An 18,598-nucleotide genomic window follows, 5' to 3' on the forward strand; every position below is an offset into this window, starting at 1 on the left:
GGTGTATAACCTAAGAGTCAGAGAAGATGGCTAGCAAGTACGGCGTTCATTCTGAAGAGTACGTACCGATAAGTACGGTAACGCCGGTAGTGGCAGGAATGTGAACTGTTTGGAAATACGTACTGTCGGGATATGGGGAGAGGGTTAAGACGATTACTTACGTATTTGTTGACATTAACTTCGACGGTCAACATGGACACGGAGCATTTGATTTGTGTTGTGGAATGTTGCCGTACGCAACCGATGATAAATACCCTGCGTACGACTTGCCGGCGCAAAACACAGTTCGAAAGAGGTTATGGTAGCACACAGACCGTACAGACCGCCATCTGTTGTTACGACGTTCAAGTTATACCGTACACGTTCTCAAGTTCAGATTGAAGAACGCCTTAAATAATAGACAACTTCTCTAACATATCAGCTGAAACTCGCTTCAAATCGGTGACCCAACAACAGTGACGTCATGACACACTTTGAAATGAACACTCAGTACAACTTTGCACAGGGATTCCAAGCTCCCTGATGGATTAACCTTGGTCCCATGAAGCAGAGAAAAATCGCTAATGTGTGATAAGACATGCATGGATATCTTAGCTCCATCTCACTTGCCAACTTCTAAAATCGCAAGCTCTGCAGGAGAATCTGCCGTACGCAGTAGGCTAAACGTCATAAATACGTACATCTAGTAGACAATTACATCTTCATTGTCTTTGCTGTCGAAACAATAGGCTCATGGTGTAAAGAAGCAAAAGATCTGGTTTCCGAAATTGGTAGAAGTTTGGTGACTGTTACTGGAGACCCTCGCTGCACCAATTATCTACGGCAAAAAAAAAAAAAAAAAAAAAAAAAAATAGGAATAGCCATCCAACGTGGAAACGCAGCCAGCATTTTGGGAACCTTGCCAGATTACAATTTTCTGGATGAATTTTTTTTTTTATTTGAATATCTGCTGTGATTGCAGTTTTCTTTTCCTAACATACTCGTAATTAAAGAAAATTAGGAGTCGCAATGATATTTTGTATTTACACACATTTAAACTGAAATTATACATCTATTCAGGGACTTGGATGCCAATCAGACATTTTCAGAAAATATAGTGAACTTACCAAGAGCCAATTGCAATTTAATTTTCATCAGTTAGTTGATCTCGAGTATCTGGCTCAAATTCATTGCGCCAGTGAAAGGGAAGAGAAACAGTAGATCCAATAAATAATGAGTACTTTTATATGGAAAAATAAGAAGACACAGAAGTACCAAATTATTTAACAACGTTTTATGTGATATAAAACAAGCTTTATTTTAGTATTTCATCATTATTATTGCACAAAATTTTTAACATCAATATAAAATTAATTTGGAATTGTTTCTATTGATATTCAATAATCTCATTTCTCACAGATTATACTTGTCCTTATTTCAGTTAGGTATTCATGCTTATGAAGAGTAATATAAAACAAAGAGTGGACTAGTTGTCATAATATGCTGCATTATTTCTGGCACAAAACTACTAATAAAATATTTGTTTTTACATTAAACAGTCAACAAACACTATCTGCCAGAAATAATTAATTTAAATAGAATTAAGACATTACTTACCACATAGTTACTTCAAGACCACAACAATTCAAAACAATTGATATTAAAAAGTATCTCAATCAATTTTTAACAGCGCTTCGGCTCAAATTTAAACATTTCAGTTGACCCCAAAGTAAGGAGCCATGTTTTATTAAATTAATTTAAAACAAGTCACTGTTCCCAGCAAAGTTAATGTTAAAACATGATTCATATTATTATAATTACGCACGTGTGAACATGTGCTCAAATTTGAATACTTAATGATAGAAAATATATTATATATTCACATTTTTACATATTAATTTAACATATCCAAAGAATAAAAACGTTATTGTAAATGTTTCTACTTCTACCGAATAATACAACCAAAAGTGTTATGTATATTGTAAAACTGATTTTTCATGTATGGGCACTTAACTTTGTCACTGTGCTTTATCTTCTTTGATGCATTACATTCACTCTCTTCAGTCTTCCTTTTATTCATTATGAAACTGAAAGGATCCATTGGCTTAAGAAGTTTCGAAATATCTTCCTCTTTTGCTGAAGATGGTCCAAGAAAATAGTAGATTCTAAGCGTCTCATCAGAACCAGCTACAGCTGTGTATAATATTAAATCAGTAATTATACTTCAATTTCCGGCGTTTGAATAATTTGATTATTCATGTTCTATTAACTAAGCTCCATCATTCGTCTAACATTCACGTGTGACGTTCTTACACTCAGTCACTCATGCTAAACTATTAGATTACTTTGGGTTAGGTTTTTTTACTTTGTTATTTAACGACGCTGTATTATTATTATTATTATTATTATTATTATTATTATTATTATTATTATTATTATAGCGTAGGGTTATTTAGCGTCGATGGAATTTATGATAGCGAGATGGTATTTGACGAAATGAGGCCGAGAATTCGCTATACATTACCCGACATTCGTCTTACGGTTGGGGAAAACCTCGGAAAAAGTCCAACCAGGTAATCAGCCCAAGCGGGAATAAAAGCCACGCCCGAGCGCAACTTCGGATCAGCAGGCAAACGCACTATCGCCTGAGCTACGTCGGTGGCATTAGGTTTATTTATATGTGTAGATAATAGGGTACGGAGCGTACGGGATTGGCAACACAAGAATGTGGGCTGCTTCGCGCATAAAATTTAAAGTGAAAATGAGGCACTGCCTCGATCTTTTGAACTAGGTCAATATTATACAGAGAACATCTTAACTGTCCCGGAGAGTTGGAATTTCCCAGTAGCGGCCACAGATTGACTGCCTGCCGCTATGCATGCACCCTCTTTTAGCCTGGCGGGCAAGCAATATACAGTTATTTGTACTTACCTACTTCATATTTTATGCTCAAAATGTCCCCCGTTGACTGCTACACATTGCTGACACCTTCCTATAAAATTATTATCAACTTTCACAAGTTCAGCAGCACTGATTGACTCCACTTCAGCTCTTCTGTAGTCTTTTACGATCATTTATTGAATCTGTTTCTTTGAATTTTTTAGCTAGGGGTTTTTTTATGGTTTCCACACAAGGTACGGGTCTGTTTGGAAATTTCTGTCGGAACTTGCGTCACATTTTTGCACAAGATTTTCTGTATTATAAATATATACACGCTCACGTAATGAAAATGGCATTAGAACTAACACTTCATATACTAATCACTAACGTCACACAAATAATTAAGCACAGCTCAGAAACTAAAGAGCATTGGACTCATTCATCCACCCCGTATGGCAGCCAACTGAGATCGTCAACCGGGAACTGCGTTACAAGGTCATCTGAGACAGAGTCCGTGACATCCACGGACTCTGGTCTGAGAGCGGGAAGCGAAAACTCTCCGGGACAGTTAAAAGATATTCCCTATACCTGTAGATTATTATTTAGCACGAAAAAAAGAGTATTACATATACAATAGATTATACACTAAACATATGATATGTGGTCTATAGTTTATAATTATAGTCTTCCCTTTATTATCCTGTCTATTATTTCAGCTACACGAATGCCTTCATTGTCTAATATTTACTCCAAAATATACCTACACATTCTTCGCATCCAAATATTTCCTAATCCATAATTTAATATTAAATCCTCATTTTTCTCGTTAATTGCCAAATATTTAGTTTTGCTTCAATTACACTGAAAACCAATTTAGCATATTCTGGAATCTTGACTCCATTTTCTAGTCAAATATTCCTGACCATTATAATTTACTGTCATCAGCAGTTGATCATCTGCAAATTGTAAGACATATGAGGTACAGTACTACCAATATCAATTTTTGCTCACTTAAAAAATAAAATAAAATATAATAATAATAATAATAATAATAATAATAATAATAATAATAATAATAATAATAATAATAAAACTGGATCTGCTATGTTCAACATTGAACTTTACGGGTCAACTCTTAAAACACACGAATGATAGTACATACATCTGTTAGTGCAATAGAATACCAAAACTAAGTTATTTCAGACGTGACAAGCAAATATGAATACAAACACAGGAAACTCATAACTTTCACAAGTTCTCTACGCGCATCATTTTCAAGTCTTGATTGTCGCAATGCTTTGAGTTTTGACGAACGCGCAAACCATCAACATGCAGCATACCGAATATAAATTTCCTGTCAAACTAATTTTCTGATAATACTCCTAACATAAATAATAATAATCGGTACACATTGTGACGAGATTAGTGAGAGTTAGATGAGGGAATAGCAAAATGACAATCTTGTCACAGTCCTCGGCTATCCTTCCTCTAACTCACACAACCTTATTACAGCCCTTGGCCTCCTTCCAATTAGCTCTCTCCTCATCTAACTCACTCTAACCTTGTCACATTCCTTCGCTTCCTGTCGCATTTCTAGCCCCACATTTAACTCTCAAACCTCGTCACAGTTCTCGACCTTCTGCAACTTAGCTATCCCCTCATTTAACCCACTTTAATCTTGTCACAATCCTCGACCTCCCGTCACTCGGGTATCTAATATAACCAAGGCTAACATTGTCGAAGTCCTCGGTCCCCTGTTACAGTCCTTTGCCTCATTTTATTTAACTAGCCCCTCACTTAATCCACTATAACCCTGTCGCAGTCCTCGGCCTTCTGTCATTCAGCTATCTCCTCTTCTAATCCACTCTAACCTTGGCACAGTCCTCGGCCTCCTGTCATTCAGCTATCTCCTCTTCTAATCCACTCTAACCTTGGCACAGTCCTCGGCCTCCTGTCATTCAGCTATCTCCTCTTCTAATCCACTCTAACCTTGACACAGTCCTCGGCCTCCTGTCATTCAGCTATCTCCTCTTCTAATCCACTCTAACCTTGGCACAGTCCTCGGCCTCCTGTCATTCAGCTATCTCCTCTTCTAATCCACTCTAACCTTGGCACAGTCCTCGGCCTCCTGTCATTCAGCTATCTCCTCTTCTAATCCACTCTAACCTTGGCACAGTCCTCGGCCTCCTGTCATTCAGCTATCTCCTCTTCTAATCCACTCTAACCTTGGCACAGTCCTCGGCCTCCTGTCATTCAGCTATCTCCTCTTCTAATCCACTCTAACCTTGGCACAGTCCTCGGCCTCCTGTCATTCAGCTATCTCCTCTTCTAATCCACTCTAACCTTGGCACAGTCCTCGGCCTCCTGTCATTCAGCTATCTCCTCTTCTAATCCACTCTAACCTTGGCACAGTCCTCGGCCTCCTGTCATTCAGCTATCTCCTCTTCTAATCCACTCTAACCTTGGCACAGTCCTCGGCATCCTGTCATTCAGCTATCTCCTCTTCTAATCCACTCTAACCTTGGCACAGTCCTCGGCCTCCTGTCATTCAGCTATCTCCTCTTCTAATCCACCCTAACCTTGGCACAGTCCTCGGACTTCTGTTATTTAGCTATCTCCTCTTCTAATCCACTGTAACCTTGGCACAGTCCTCGGACTTCTGTTATTTAGCTATCTCCTCTCCTGATCCACTAACCTCGGCACAGTCCTCGGCCTTCTGTCATTTAGCTATCTCCTCTTCTAATCCACTCTAACCTTGACACAGTCCTCGGCCTCCTGTCATTTAGCTATCTCCTCTTCTAATCCACTCTAACCTTGACACAGTCCTCGGCCTCCTGTCATTTAGCTATCTCCTCTTCTAATCCACTCTAACCTTGGCACAGTCCTCGGCCTTCTGTCATTTAGCTATCTTCTCTTCTAATCCACTCTAACCTTGGCACAGTCCTAGGCCTCCTGTCATTTAGCTATCTCCTCTTCTAATCCATCCTAACCTTGGCACAGTCCTCGGCCTCCTGTCATTTAGCTATCTCCTCTTCTAATCCACTCTAACCTTGGCACAGTCCTCGGACTTCTGTTATTTAGCTATCTCCTCTCCTGATCCACTAACCTCGGCACAGTCCTCGGCCTTCTGTCATTTAGCTATCTCCTCTTCTAATTCACTTCAATCTTGGCACAGTCCTAAGATTGTGGAGGTCTAAGCCTCTTGCCAAATACCTATCTCCTCATCAATCCCTCTGACCTTGTCACAGTTCTTGGCCTCCTGTCACATAGCTATCCCCTCATTTACTGCATTCTAATATTGTCACAGTCCTCGGTCTCCTAGCAATTTATTCATCGAACTCACTGTAACCTTGTCACAGTCCTAACTGTTGTATTGTTTACTCTAAATGTATGTTTACTCAGTAACCATAAGAGCAGATTTAATTCACTTGGTAGTTTAATATTAATAATATTTTGATTTATTGTAAGCGGTATTGTGAAACTAATTTATAAATACTGCACATATGAAGTAACGTCTGTAATTTATCAGAAGTGTCCATCGGGAGAAAGACCAGTGGGGGCAACTGCTCTTATTGGGAAATCAGTTTTGTTTACTTTTTAATATATTATACAGATTTTTTTAAACTTTGTTTCGCGACTATAAACTGTACAATGTACCTTTTCTATGTGCGTTGGGCTCATTGCAACATATCGACGTACACATAATATAGGAGGTTATTCTTAAATATGAATTTAGGTATCGAGGAAATACTTTTTATCTTTACTGAGAAGAAAATCTGCGGGCCCTTCTGGAAAGGACACACATGAAAATTCTCATCAGAATCTCAATTTTTATCTGTAACAGGAGCTAGAAAACAACTCTTCCGTAAAGGCAAACTTTATGCAACAAAATATCGTTCTCAAATTCTATAAGAATTTCTTACCAAATTCCTTGCCGTCTTTACTCCACACCAAATGGTACAAAGCGCCACCTTGGAATTCTATCCTGTCTACAACTTTGACCAGGGATTCCAACACCAAAATCACAGACAGTCCATGCACTTCTGAATCATTGTGTGAAGCTGAAACACAGATATAAAACAAAATCTTCTATTCCATTAGTGCAACTAAATTAATTTATTGTGATTTTAATGCATTTAACATTGAACAAATTTATAAATATATTCTGTTAAAATTTTATCACAACAATCGTAATAAGTTTATATTACAGGCACACAATCATGACAAGAGGAAATAATAATTCAATATTAATAGAATTTAAATGTTTCACATCTGCTGGTCTAAAGTATAGCATTAATTTTGGTCCTCGGTTGTGTAATTCTGTAGTTAAATTGCACCCAGAACTTCTAAAATGTAGACTAACCCACTAAAATATAACAAGAAAATTAAAAATGTGTTTAATATCTTCAATTTGATTAAATAAATTTGTAGCCTATGTGTATGAATTAATCAGTCTATATTATATTTGTGTTCTATGATTTCGGAATACAAGTTTTTCATAAATTGTCCTACTTGATTCACGTACTATATTATTCTTCTCCATGTTAATATTATGTAATTTCATTGTAGCTTTAATTTTACTTTTAATTCCTATTTTATTTTATTTATACAGGGTGAGTCGTAATTATATACCATAAAGTAGTGGAGAGTGTCATATACATCAAAACACATTTTGTCATATAAACGTATAGGCGATTGTTATCAAGATATGGCAACATTGAGTTATTTCAAAACTAGTCTACCAATTACCCGTGGATAAAATCGGAACTAACAGTCGGTATTGTTTTGTACGGAACGCAGAATGTTTTCTTCAGCAGCAGCAGTTCTGCGACTTCGCGGTCTACCGGCATTGTTCATCACAGGTGCAAAGCGACCGGTTTCCCTCAGGCGACGTTCCACTACTGCAAATGTTTTTGGAGTTGGGTGTCGTTGGGTAGGAAAACGTTCAGCGTAGATGCGAGCAGCAGCAGCGGCAGAATTATTTCTTATTTCATCGTAAATCAAGATCATATAGATCATTTCACTGTTTGTGTATGGTTCCCCCATTCTGTTTCCAAATTGAGAGACCTTTGTTTACTTTAATAGACATTAAGTTGTTTCTGTATCAGTTAGATATGCTGTTGATAATTTTTACTCTAGACTTTCTATGTTGACCAGCAATCTCGCTGAGAGGATTTTTACATGCTTTCAAGCCTCAAAATCGAAATCGCCGGACTGATGTAAACAATGACGACCCTCGCATGTTACGGAATGTAAATAAAATATTGAAGACCGAAAATATACTAAAATACGCAACATGAAATGTCCAAGACATAACTTACAAAGATAAATCAATTAGATCAGCGTCCGTCATTACGAAACGGAATGACGTCAGGGCAATCATTGACTATGCGGACATCGTGGGCAGTGCAGCGAGCCATCGGTAGATACTGTAGCGGTGGGGATTCAATTGCAGTTATGAAAATAAGTAAATTTCGTCACAGATGTAATTCATCTGACTACAATCTACAAAGTTTCCCTAGTTCATGAACTGTCCAGCTCATAGTGTATAATATTGTGCGATTAGTATGCAAGAAAGGAGAAAACAATCCGTAAAATATCATTACAGAAGATCAGTAAATATTTTCATTAATGCTTAATTAATTAAAGTCTGTTTCATTTCAAGTAACTTACTGCGTTAATATAATTTAATGAAAGACGGAGTAGAATTGAAGGGTTCAGAGCCATAGTGAGCCAAGCGCCATTTATTAAAAACGGAGAAAGCAAGGGTTAAAGTTACTTGAATACCATAGTTTAATGAAGATTAACATATTATTTAGTTTTAATGTGTATACTTTATGTTACTTGATATATGTTTCCATTGAATTATGGTAGTAACTTCATTTTAACCCTTGTTTTCTATGGTTTTAGTAAATGGCGCTTGGCCCACTATGGTTCTGAACTCTTCAATTCACTATAACAGAGTTCAATAATATCGGTAGAGGGATGGGCTTTCAAGTGTCATGTTTGAAACTTATTCTGTTACATATTTTGCAACGAAGCACACATGTATAAATGCATTACTAACTAAAGTTTTGTTATACTATATTTTATAACACAACAAAATTAAAGGGAAAAGTAGAAATCTGAAATTCAGTATTTAGTTAGCTTTCATCTCATCTCAACCTATCAATTAATTTGTATCATACACGAAAATACCAGTATTAGGCATTCACATTACTGTACAGACGTGGACAAATTATTAACAAAATTGGCGATTTTTATGATAATTCTGTTTACAAAATTTGATTTTTCAATTTAGATTACAGTTGACAATTTTGCATATTTCTATCATTACAATAGACAGAAATATGCAAAAATGTCAACTGTAGTTTAAATTGGAGAGTTAAATTTTGTAAAAATATATAATAAAATAAAAATCTACAATTTTCTTAATAATTTGTAAATTAGCAAAAATGTCAACTGGAGTCTAAATTGAAGAGTCAAATTTTGTAAAACTATAAAATAAAAATCTTTAGTTTTGCTAATAATTTGGAAATATCCAAAATGTCAACTGTATTCCAAATTGAAGAATCGAATTTTGTAAAAATATATAATAAAAACCTTCAGTTTTGCTTATAATTTGTAAATATGCAAAAATATCAAATGTAGTCCAAATTGAAGAGTTAAATTTTCTAAAAATATACAATACAAATCTTAAATTTTGCTAATAATTTGGAAATACGCAAAAATGTCAACTGTAGTCTAAATTGAAGAATCATATTTTGTAAAAATATATAATAAAAATCTTCAATTTTGCTAATAATTTGTCCACGTCTGTAAGTTCAATTTGATCAATATGAGAAAGAATTATTATAAAAAGGAACTGCCACTGCAAACCTCCGACAGTCTTTTCGTCATAGCTCTGCCCCCTAAAGCGAAACAAGAGTGCAGCGGGCGGCAGGGCAAGCTGAGGTGACGTCACAGGGCATCAAGTTGTTGATCACTGAATTAGATATTTTGTAAAAAAAAAAAAAATAGCAGCCGCAGCAATTTCTTAAACTAATATCAATAACAATAAGAATAACAGTAATAATAACAATAGCAATACTAATAATGATATTCATTTACTTGAACAACGCAGAGATATTATCACAGTCCAGTATATACAGTCGCGAAGCTCCACAGCCGTGGGACTGAAGCCGGATGGTTTATGGCGAGTCCTTGGCATCAACCCCCTTTGATTAGATTACCCCCCTTTGATTTGATTACCTGGTTGGGTTTTTCCGAGGTTTTCCCCAACCAAAATGCAAATGCCGGGTAATATTTTGGCGAATCCTCGGACCTCACCTCATCTCACTACATCTCGCCAAAATATTGTAAAAATTGCACAAAATTGTAAAAATTTTAGAAAATTACTAAATTGTAAAACTATAAAAATTTGTAAAAATTGTAATTGTAATATTGTAAAATTTTGACTTGTTCCACAGCTTAAAGCTTCATTGCTCATGTAAGTTCTATGGAATGAATGAATGAATGAATGAATGAATGAATGAATGAATGAATGAATGAATGAATGAATGAATGAATGAATGAATGAATGAATTAATGAATGAATACGTAGTAAATATACAAACATTAGATAGTTGCTCGCCACTAGGATCGCTAATATCGCCTCATTACAGGCAATGCAAAATAGTACCGTCAAGTCTATTGTTTCTAGCACCCTCAAAACTCAAGCTTCGTGACTGTATATAGTAGACTGTGATATTATCAAAATCGAATAAAAAGCACTGGTCAAAATATTATCCTGTCTTCTACCGTAAGCACAAAGAGGACTACAATGCAGACAGGCTACATTACAAAATTTACGTAAAGTAGCAGATAACTTGTCAAAGAAATCGTAGCGTTGTTTCTGATGTATATTCGTCACCTCTTTCGTCACCATCATCATTAATTTCGACGGCGATGACAAAATAGCATTTTAAAGCGATTAATTGCTGAAGAATTAGGTTATAAAACTTCAATACTTGGTTCAACAATATTAATTAGGTAACAGTAAAGGCTGATTCACAAACCGGGAACGGAAACGATAACTAGAACGAGAACGGAAATAATGTTAAAATAAATGTATTTAAATGTGAGCATTCACAATAGTTAATTGTGAATCCTCACATTTAAATACATTTATTTTAACATTATTTCCGTTCTCGTTCTCAATAGTTAATTGTGAATGCTCACATTTAAATACATTTATTTTAACATTATTTCCGTTCTCGTTCTCTCTGTCGTTTCCGTTCCCTGTTTATTGTGAACCAGCCTTAACCAAGGAAAAGTTTGATCTCTTAGTATCACAAGAAGTTAATGAAACGTGACTATTACCAGCACTAGTAGGCCTATTACTTCGAATCCATATGCCTGCTACTAATTCTCCAGTAAGTGAACTCCATTCCAAAGTGCATATAGAAGCTGAAGGGCCTAAATTCTTGTAAGCTTCTTCCTCCTGTTTATTAACATTCCACAGACTGATATCTCCACTCATGCTCCCTCCAATTACTAAATATGACGACTGCCATGGGTGCCATGCCATTGCCTGGAATGCATTTCAATTTTAATATAACGCAGATATTTTCAAGTAAAATCTATAGACTGAATCAAAACAATACAACCTATATACACATATACATAAATGTATAAAATACACATACAGGATAATTCAACAAAACTATTAGAATTCTATTTCGTGAAAAATATTTACAAGAGACAAATGAGATACGTAGGACTTAATATCAACTACAGCACGATTATTTAGTCCTGACAGTCGCCGACAATGTGCGCCTGGGTCAGGCGAGTCTATTAAGTTACGCCAAGGGGTGTTTGGGTTAGCTAATCGCTTGCATTCAGAGCGATCAGATGTCACGCGTACGGTGGAGCGGTGTGTTTCCAGTACAGTTAAGCTGTACTGCATTTCTTTACTTATTGCTCGCTCTTATCTCTACTCCGGAACTCTCTCCACTATTATTACTTCCTCTCTTTCGCGTCGTGAGCTGTCAGAACTAAATAATCGGTCTGTACGTGTACTGTAATGATAGGCGATACACTATCGATAGTATCGAAAAATGGGAAGATCATTCATAATATTGTAAGGGTTTCAAACTGGAGCTTGGCAACAGAATTTTTCAGCGATTCAATCAGACATTACGAATCATTTGTAACGATTCATTCACAGTTTGTTCAGAACTCATCCCAGTTTATGATTCCAAATTCTATTGAACGAAAGACTCGCATGATTTTTCATTTTGTAATCATAGGTAGAATAAAAGCATTCTATTATATCTCGCACTGATGGCAGAATAGGCCCGGGAAGGATATAGTCCCTGTTATATGATAGTGGAGACATTGGATTATCTCTTTCTGATTGACTGGAACCAGTTTTCATGACCTCCATTAATCTACAAAATTATGGAAGATAGTTACCCTCAATTATAATTTATAAACTCAACCTTACTATCAAGTACAATTTTTAAATTAAATCCCTATTTAACTATTAGGCCTACGCAAATTTTTCAGGCACGCATTCATTATTTGTTATACTTAAGTAAGAAAATCCAGTATTATGTTTCCACTTACCCGTTCCTTTCATCATACACAATTCACAAACAACTAAGTAATTTGGTGAGAAAGTATCTGTATTAACTGGAAACTTCAGTTCCCTCGAAATGACTGTTATTCAAAACTGAAAACTTAATCAATGAAAGGCGAAACGTCTTCATCCCAACAAAGTGGAAATGCTTATTTTAATGGGAAACTTGGGGCAACGGTCACATGTTAAAAAACAGATGGCTGATGTTGGGACTTTAAGGACAGATAACAATATTGTGTGTTATTGGTATGTAATTCAGATTCAATTCAGTATATACAGTATTATTATTAAATTAATAGTTCAGTGCTCGTTTAGACATAAATTCAGATATATATTCATTTGATAACCAATTAACAAAAAAAAAATTGTAATGACTATCGATAGGACTATCGATAATAGGAACAACAGTCGAGAGTACTGTCGTAAATGACTATCGTCCATCTCTATAGTGCACAGTAAACATGTTATCTACGGTTTTTCATTGTTACTTCAGATGAAGACGGCCTATCGAAGACAGAATGAAAACCTGGACATAAAACAGACATTCACAAGTCAGAAAACACGGACACAGAACATTCATAAGAGTAAAAACACAGACAAAACAATTAATAATAAAAATGAAAACACGGACGTAATACATTCATAAGAGTGTAAAAACACGGAAACAAAACACTCATAAGACAGTGAGAACGCGGACATTCATGACTGAGTGAAAGCGCGGGCAAAAAATTCATAAAACAAAGTGAAAACAACGACATAGGTCAGACATTCACAAGTCATAGTGCAAACACGGGCACAAAAAATTCATAACAGGGTGAAAACACGGGTACAAGACAGGCATTATTGAGAAAGAGAAAGAGTGAAAAAGAAAGACTCAAAACAGATATTCATAAATCTGAGCTAAAACACGAACACAAGTTGTTCAGAAGGGAGAGTGAAAACACGAACGCAAGATGTTCACAAGGAAGAGTGAAAACACGGACACAAGATATTCACAAGGGAGAGTGAAAACACGGACACAAAATATTCACAAGAGTGTGTGAAAACACTAACTGAAAACATAGTGTTCACAAACACACACACACACACACACACATACACACATACACACAGACACGTCAGAAATAGGCACAGACACTAGGAAGATTTGGAACAAACGAAATTCAGAGAATGTTATAGAAGATAAAAAGAAAACTGAACACGAAGACAAGTGTTATCAGTAGGCTGTATTATAAATAATTGTGAATGTTTTTACTTACTCTAATTGGGTCACCCGGACTCAAAATTTCCATTCCTGGTGTCAAATCTGGCCAACACCAAAGTCTTACGACTTCGTCTTCACCGGAAGATGCAAGAAAGCGGCCATCAGGAGAGTTCCGTAGTATAAATATCTGTCCGTCATGAGCACGGGAAACTAGGATACTGTCCTTACGAGTGAATGGTAAAGAAAATAATGTCAAATTTCCTTTCGAACACGCACTGCAATATGAAACAAAAGCAGTTTACTGCTAGGTTGCAACATTACTTTTATTTGGGTGAACCACTTACAAGATCTCAAAGACGTGTAGTGAAAAGTGAAGAGTTTCTCGTCTCTTATAGTGAACAACTCGTGTACTTACAGTATAATTTCTATATCTTCTGTAAATGACGATTTTCTTAAGTACCAATAGGGGATGATTCAAGAGGTTGTGCTCAAACTGAAGGAGCTTATAGGGATACTGAAATATAATACCTTCCGAATAGGAACATTGTTCTCCAAAGTAATAGGCTATTCAGTCAGTACAAGCCCGTAATGTACGATTTATAGTGCAGATGTAATTATACTTTGCGCCTTACCTCATGCCACAAAATTTGAATGGTGAGATTTACAACTTTTTGCAACAAATTACTCCAGACCTGTTAGAAAATGTGCCTCTTATAGTGCATCCGCACATGTGGATGCAACAGGACGGAACACCAGCTCGCTTTCTTTGTTGTACGAAACTTTCTAACTTCACATATCCTAGGCGTTGGATCAAAGATGAGGTCCTATTGCATGGCCAGCCCGCTACCCTGATTTCATGCTTCTTGAGTATATCAAATGGAGGCCTATCAAAAGTCTCGCTTGTGTGCGAGACACCGGTAAACGTACGAAATGGAACGAGCGAAGATCTTCATATACAGAGCGTTCGAGTCAAGACGTTCACTCATTACCGGTGGTTGCTCGGCCTCCGCTTGCTATACAGGTCGCTAGTCTCTCGCCGAACGGTCACCGTAATTTGCGGCAGAATAAAATTCATATTACTGAAATAAAAGGCTTACCTTATTGTAGTAATTGCTGAAAATGGTGACCTTCGGCATTCAAGCATGCTTAACATCGCTTCAGCACATTCCCGGATTCTTTCCGTAGTTCATTTTCACTTATGTGATGCACTACACGGGTTTTGTACGGTTTTAACTTCAACAATTTAGTGGCGTTGAACTGAGATTTTTAACACTCCTATTCCTGGGCTAATCTATGTAAAGATTTGTAAAGGCTTCGTTCTAATCGAAAATTTATTTCATCTGTTTCCTTAGTTAAGGCCCGTTTATTCACTCTACGTTTCTTATTTTGAACCGAGCCTGTCTCATTAAATTTCTTTACGAGTCTGTAGGCCTATATTGTTTTCTTATTTGGCACACGACAATCGGGAAAACGACATCTGAATTTAGCCTACTGAAACACGTTCTCCACGCATATTTCACGAAAGTCTTGCATGTAAAAATGCGTTGATCTATACTGTACAGCACAACACAAACGCGCGCAACAGATACGCACAGAATATTGACTTAAGAGCCGTGGGAATCTGCCGTAACTAGCGAAACATAACGCTGGGACTCACATCACTCCCGCCCGCCAACCAGTTTTCATGTTAGCGGGGGAAATCTTGGCTCGAACGCTCTGTATTTGGGATTTACTGTAAGTAGTAACATGAGCGACGGATTTTTGGCCCAGTCCAAGATGAGAAAGGATGGAGAATAAGATATAATTCTGAGTTATATCAGTTATATAAAGATACGGAAGTATCCAGATTTATTAAATATAGAAGATTACAGTGGGCAGGACATGTAGTGAGAATGGATGAGAAGTGGATAGCAAGAAGGTCCTTCACCCAACAAATGTATGGGAAAAGAATAGTTGGAAAGCCCAGGAAAAGATGGGAGGATGAAGTCAGAAAGGACGCCGTGAATATTATAGGGATAAGGGCATGGAAAACGAAGGCCAGAGATAGAGAATATTGGAAGAGACGCATTGAGGAGGCCAAGGCTCAAATTGGGCTGTAGCAGCATGAGCAGGAACTCAAAGGTGGATAGCAATGACAGAGAAAGCTTTTAATAGAAATAAAGGAGCATCCTTCGCGGATCTCTGGGAAAAAACAAAGGAAGAGAGTAGTGAACTGCTTTGTGTGAAGTGTGGCACTGCATGGGGCAAAAAGCATGGACATAAACGAGTAGAAGAATTTGAAATGTGAGTATGGAAAAGAATGGAGCGTGTCAAATGGACAGACAGAATAAGAAATGAAACTGTGCTAGGAAAAGTTAGTGAAGAAAGAATAATTCTCGAGTTTATTAGAAAAAGAAAAATAAATTGGCTGCGTCAATTTTTAGTAGGTTTTTTACAACGCTTTATTAACATTTTAGGTTACTTAGCGTCTGGATGAGATGAAGGTGATAATGCCGGTGAAAATGAGTCCAGGGTGCAGCACCGAAAGTTACCCAGCATTTGCTCATATTGGGTTGAGGGAAACCCCCGCAAAAACCTCAACAAGGTAACTTCCTCGACCGGGAATCGAACCCGGACCACCTGGTTTCGCGGCCAGACGCGCTAACAGTTACTCTACAGGTGTGGATGGCTGCGTCAATGATTAAGAAGAAACTGCCTACTGAAGTTTACACTGGAAGAAAACGTTCGGGGCAGAAGAACATATCAGATGATGGGCAACATTAAGATATATTATGGATCGTATGCGGAGACGACGAGGAAGGCGGAAAAGAGGGAAGATAGGAGAATGACGAGTTTGCAGTGAAGAACCCATTCTTGGACAGAAAACTACGAATGAATGAATGAATGAATGAATGAATAGTATAATAAAAGATAGTCTATAAATAAAGTTATGCATATAGGTACAGCAATGGTACGTCTATTTGTTGCAGCTGTTAAGCTATTTCCAATCTTTATCTATACTAATAATAAATCTGTAGTCGAAATTTTTCTGGTAATTTTCGATTTTCCGAAAATAATTGGTCCTAACATATATAATTAACCACCCTGAAACCGAAAATCGCATTTTTGAAATTTTGTTTGTATGTCTGTCTGTATGTTTGTTACCTTTTCACGCGATAATGGCTGAACCGATTTATATGAAAATTGGAATATGAATTAAGTTCGTTGTAACTTAGATTTTAGGCTATATGGCATTAAAAATACTTTATTTAAAAGGGGGGTTATAAGGGGGCCTGAATTAAATAAATCGAAATATCTCGCTTATTATTGATTTTTATGAAAAATGTTACATAACAAAAGTTTCTTCAAAAATGATTTTCGATAAGTTTTATTCTTTACAAAATTTTGATAGGACTGATATTTAATGAGATAAATGAGTTTTAAAATTAAAATAACGCCATCTAAGACGGTGCAATGAATTAAGAACAAATGACTTCGTCTATAAGGGGCCTTGGACAACAATAATCGAAACAGGGGCCTTAGACATCAACAATCGAAAGCTATTAAACATAGCCTACAGTGAATGTTTCTGTGTTTGTATGAAGTAATATCAGAAGCTAAATTAACCGATTTGTATAATTAATTATTATTTCACCATTGGGAAGTGTAGTTTCTCTAGATGGACATAATGCTATAATGTTATTACAGTAACGTCTGAGTAAATCGAGGACAGGTAAGATTAAAATAGCTTCTTATGCACAGAAAATTTGATAGGCTATTTTGTACATTCGTTTTCTTTATTTCTTAAAATAATATTTATGTACACTCATTTTAATCTCAGAGAATTAATGAACAACGAGAGTGTATTGATTTAGTATGCAGTAATAGTACGTTAGCTTAGCAATCCATTATTTTATAATTCAAATTTTAACTATGCTCAATTGAATCGTGTTAAAATACATAAAATATATATGCAATAAATGCAATGCAAAAAAAAATTGGGTAATGAGCGAAGCAGATTATCTTCAGCTGTTGTAATAGTTGTTCCCTGGATCAAACGTCCTATTTTAATTATGCAATTACTTTATATTTATTTCTAACAGGTGCAGCGGAGCGCACGGGTACGGCTAGTATACAATAATAATTGGAGAACGAAACTTAACAGCGTATCAATGCCGTAAATGAATTAAATGTGCAGAAAGTTTGGTTAAAATCTATCTACAAATACACATACAGAAGTATTCCCAAACAAAGAAGTTAACACTCAGAAATAGATAATTTCTATTTTGTTAATCTTCTCTAAATGTGCTCGTACATTCGTGTGCATATCGTACAACAACTCTTTCCTTACCTCACATATTCTGTGTTGTTAGGATGCCAAGCCAAGGCATTAATAATGCAGGGAGAAATCTCATTTGCAAAACAATCACACACAGTTTCTTGCAGTCGTTTCCATTTTTTAACATTCCATATCTGCAAAAGAATTTTCAAAAAAATTAATAAATACATTACAAGTAACCATACTCGTACCTGACTAAAAGTTACTAGTAAGTACCAACACTTCAACGGCTCTGAATGTATGGGGGAGTTGAGGCCAAATATAACCATGAAAATCGCCGTTTGGATGAGACGCTAAAAATATTAAGACCACTACATACTTCACTAAAAATGGTTGTCAGTTTCATTAAATAATTAAAGTAAAATTATATTAACAATATAGTGCATGGCTACAGTGCATTTATTTTGCTTGGGCTCGCTATTATACGGATTACGGAGGCGCCAGTTACGTAAGCCGAGCCACGTTTGACGCATGAGCCTTATTTTGAGACAGGAGTCTAAGATTTATTACCGAGTGAAGAATTCATCTATCCAGCGATGAAAGAGTAGTGGAACGGAGAAAAATTCTTTCCGGCACCGGGATATGAACCCGGGTT

At 36.4% G+C, this 18,598-nt stretch overlaps 1 protein-coding gene across 1 annotated transcript in view; it reads right to left on the minus strand.

Annotated features, from left to right (window-relative positions):
• Positions 1–1,283: 1,283 nt before the first annotated feature.
• LOC138695305 (protein cortex-like) overlaps positions 1,284–18,598 on the minus strand; it is a 41,641-nt gene continuing 24,326 nt past the window's right edge. The window contains exons 5-9 of the mRNA XM_069819732.1: positions 18,016–18,137; positions 13,741–13,960; positions 11,221–11,431; positions 6,783–6,920; positions 1,284–2,172 (exon numbers count right to left, since the gene is read on the minus strand). Of these exons, the coding sequence (XP_069675833.1) occupies positions 1,925–2,172; positions 6,783–6,920; positions 11,221–11,431; positions 13,741–13,960; positions 18,016–18,137 (939 nt within the window). The 3' untranslated portion in view covers positions 1,284–1,924. The remainder of the gene's footprint in view (positions 2,173–6,782; positions 6,921–11,220; positions 11,432–13,740; positions 13,961–18,015; positions 18,138–18,598) is intronic.

Source organism: Periplaneta americana, chromosome 2 (assembly GCF_040183065.1).
Source record: "Periplaneta americana isolate PAMFEO1 chromosome 2, P.americana_PAMFEO1_priV1, whole genome shotgun sequence".
Lineage (NCBI taxonomy): Eukaryota > Metazoa > Arthropoda > Insecta > Blattodea > Blattidae > Periplaneta > Periplaneta americana.